Source organism: Chlorella variabilis, assembly GCF_000147415.1.
Source record: "Chlorella variabilis unplaced genomic scaffold CHLNCscaffold_24, whole genome shotgun sequence".
NCBI classification, from domain to species: Eukaryota; Viridiplantae; Chlorophyta; class Trebouxiophyceae; order Chlorellales; family Chlorellaceae; genus Chlorella; species Chlorella variabilis.
Window position 1 is genome coordinate 68,015 of NW_005435064.1, and position 1,297 is coordinate 69,311.

General features: G+C 60.5%; 1 protein-coding gene across 1 annotated transcript in view; it reads right to left on the reverse strand.

Annotated features, from left to right (window-relative positions):
* Window positions 1-96: 96 nt before the first annotated feature.
* CHLNCDRAFT_58969 (hypothetical protein) overlaps window positions 97-1,297 on the reverse strand; it is a gene marked incomplete at its 3' end in the record, with an annotated part of 5,603 nt that continues 4,402 nt past the window's right edge. The window contains exons 10-11 of the mRNA XM_005844165.1: window positions 510-688; window positions 97-430 (exon numbers count right to left, since the gene is read on the reverse strand). Of these exons, the coding sequence (XP_005844227.1) occupies window positions 97-430; window positions 510-688 (513 nt within the window). The remainder of the gene's footprint in view (window positions 431-509; window positions 689-1,297) is intronic.

A 1,297-nucleotide genomic window follows, 5' to 3' on the forward strand; every position in this document is an offset into this window, starting at 1 on the left:
GCTGGTGCCCTGCAGGGAACAGGGGCAGCCACTAGCCAGGTGCTCCATCGCAGGGGCCTCATCGATCGCCTTGTTTTCACCTCCAGCTACCTCACTTCAGCCTCCTACCTTTGCACCCAGATACACAAACCGATAGTCGGCTGTCCTGACATCGTGCTGCGGCTGCGGCTGCTCACGGGCATCGTACAACTCATTCAGCCAGTCGTCAAAGAAGAAGGAGGGGCAGTGGTAGGCTTGATACTGCGGATCAAAGGCCGCCAAGTGCCAGTCCTTGCAGTACCACAAGGGACCAGGAGTCAGCAACGTGCTGGATGCCCTCGTTTCCTCCTCCTCCTCCTGCTGCTGCTGCTGCTGCTGCTGCTGCTGCTGCCACCAGTCAATGTACTCTGCCAGCAGCATCTGCCGGCAGGGCCCGCTCCCCTCGTGCTCTCTGCGTGCACAAGAAGCCCGTTGCAAGAGGGGAGTCATCCCGCAGCAGCCTTTACCTGCTGGCTGGCACGCACTCGCACCTGGCAGTGTCTGTGACCATGACCTGCGCATGTCCAAAATGCTGCCGCAGGAAGTCGAAGTCGATTGCGCCACATGGGGTAACCCAGTCGACTGCTGCCCGCCAGCCCTCCGTCGCACCCTCAACAAGGACCGGGGCATTTGGCTCCATAAACTCCAGGCAAAAACGCGCATAGCTCAGCTCTGAGGCGGGGAGGCGGGGAATGGAGCTGGTCTCGGCGGCGGGCGCCAAGCCGGGCTCCGCCGGCGGCGGTGCGCCGCTGTCGCCAGCGGTCAACACAACCTGAACGCACATTCGCGATCGATCTATTTCTCGCCATTCAGTGCAGCGGAGCATCCACACGACAGCACGCCATGCCAACCTCTGTAGTTGCAGCAGCAGGCCGAGAGAGGAGCGTGCGCCAGGGTTCGTGCATCTGCGGCCAAATGATGGATAGACGAGCGATGCCCTGGGGGGAGGGGGCCAGGCATTATGGCAGCGGGTCGCCGTGGCGGCAGCGTTGGCAGCGGGCGTGCCTTGGAGCCGTTGCCGGCCTTGCCTGGCTTGGCATTCCTGCCTGGTGAGAATCGACAGCAGATACATACCACATGACATTTCATGCAGGCTGGGGTTGGTGCAGGCAGTTTCTCGCTGCGCAGGCCGACCGATGCTCACCGACTCACTGTGGAGAGGCAATAATACAGTTGGGCATCAGTTGGGTATTTGATGAATCAATGGGAAGAATCCGAGGCACAAAGTTGGGCAGGGACATACAGCAAATAGCAACCATACGGATTCATTCCTCAATCA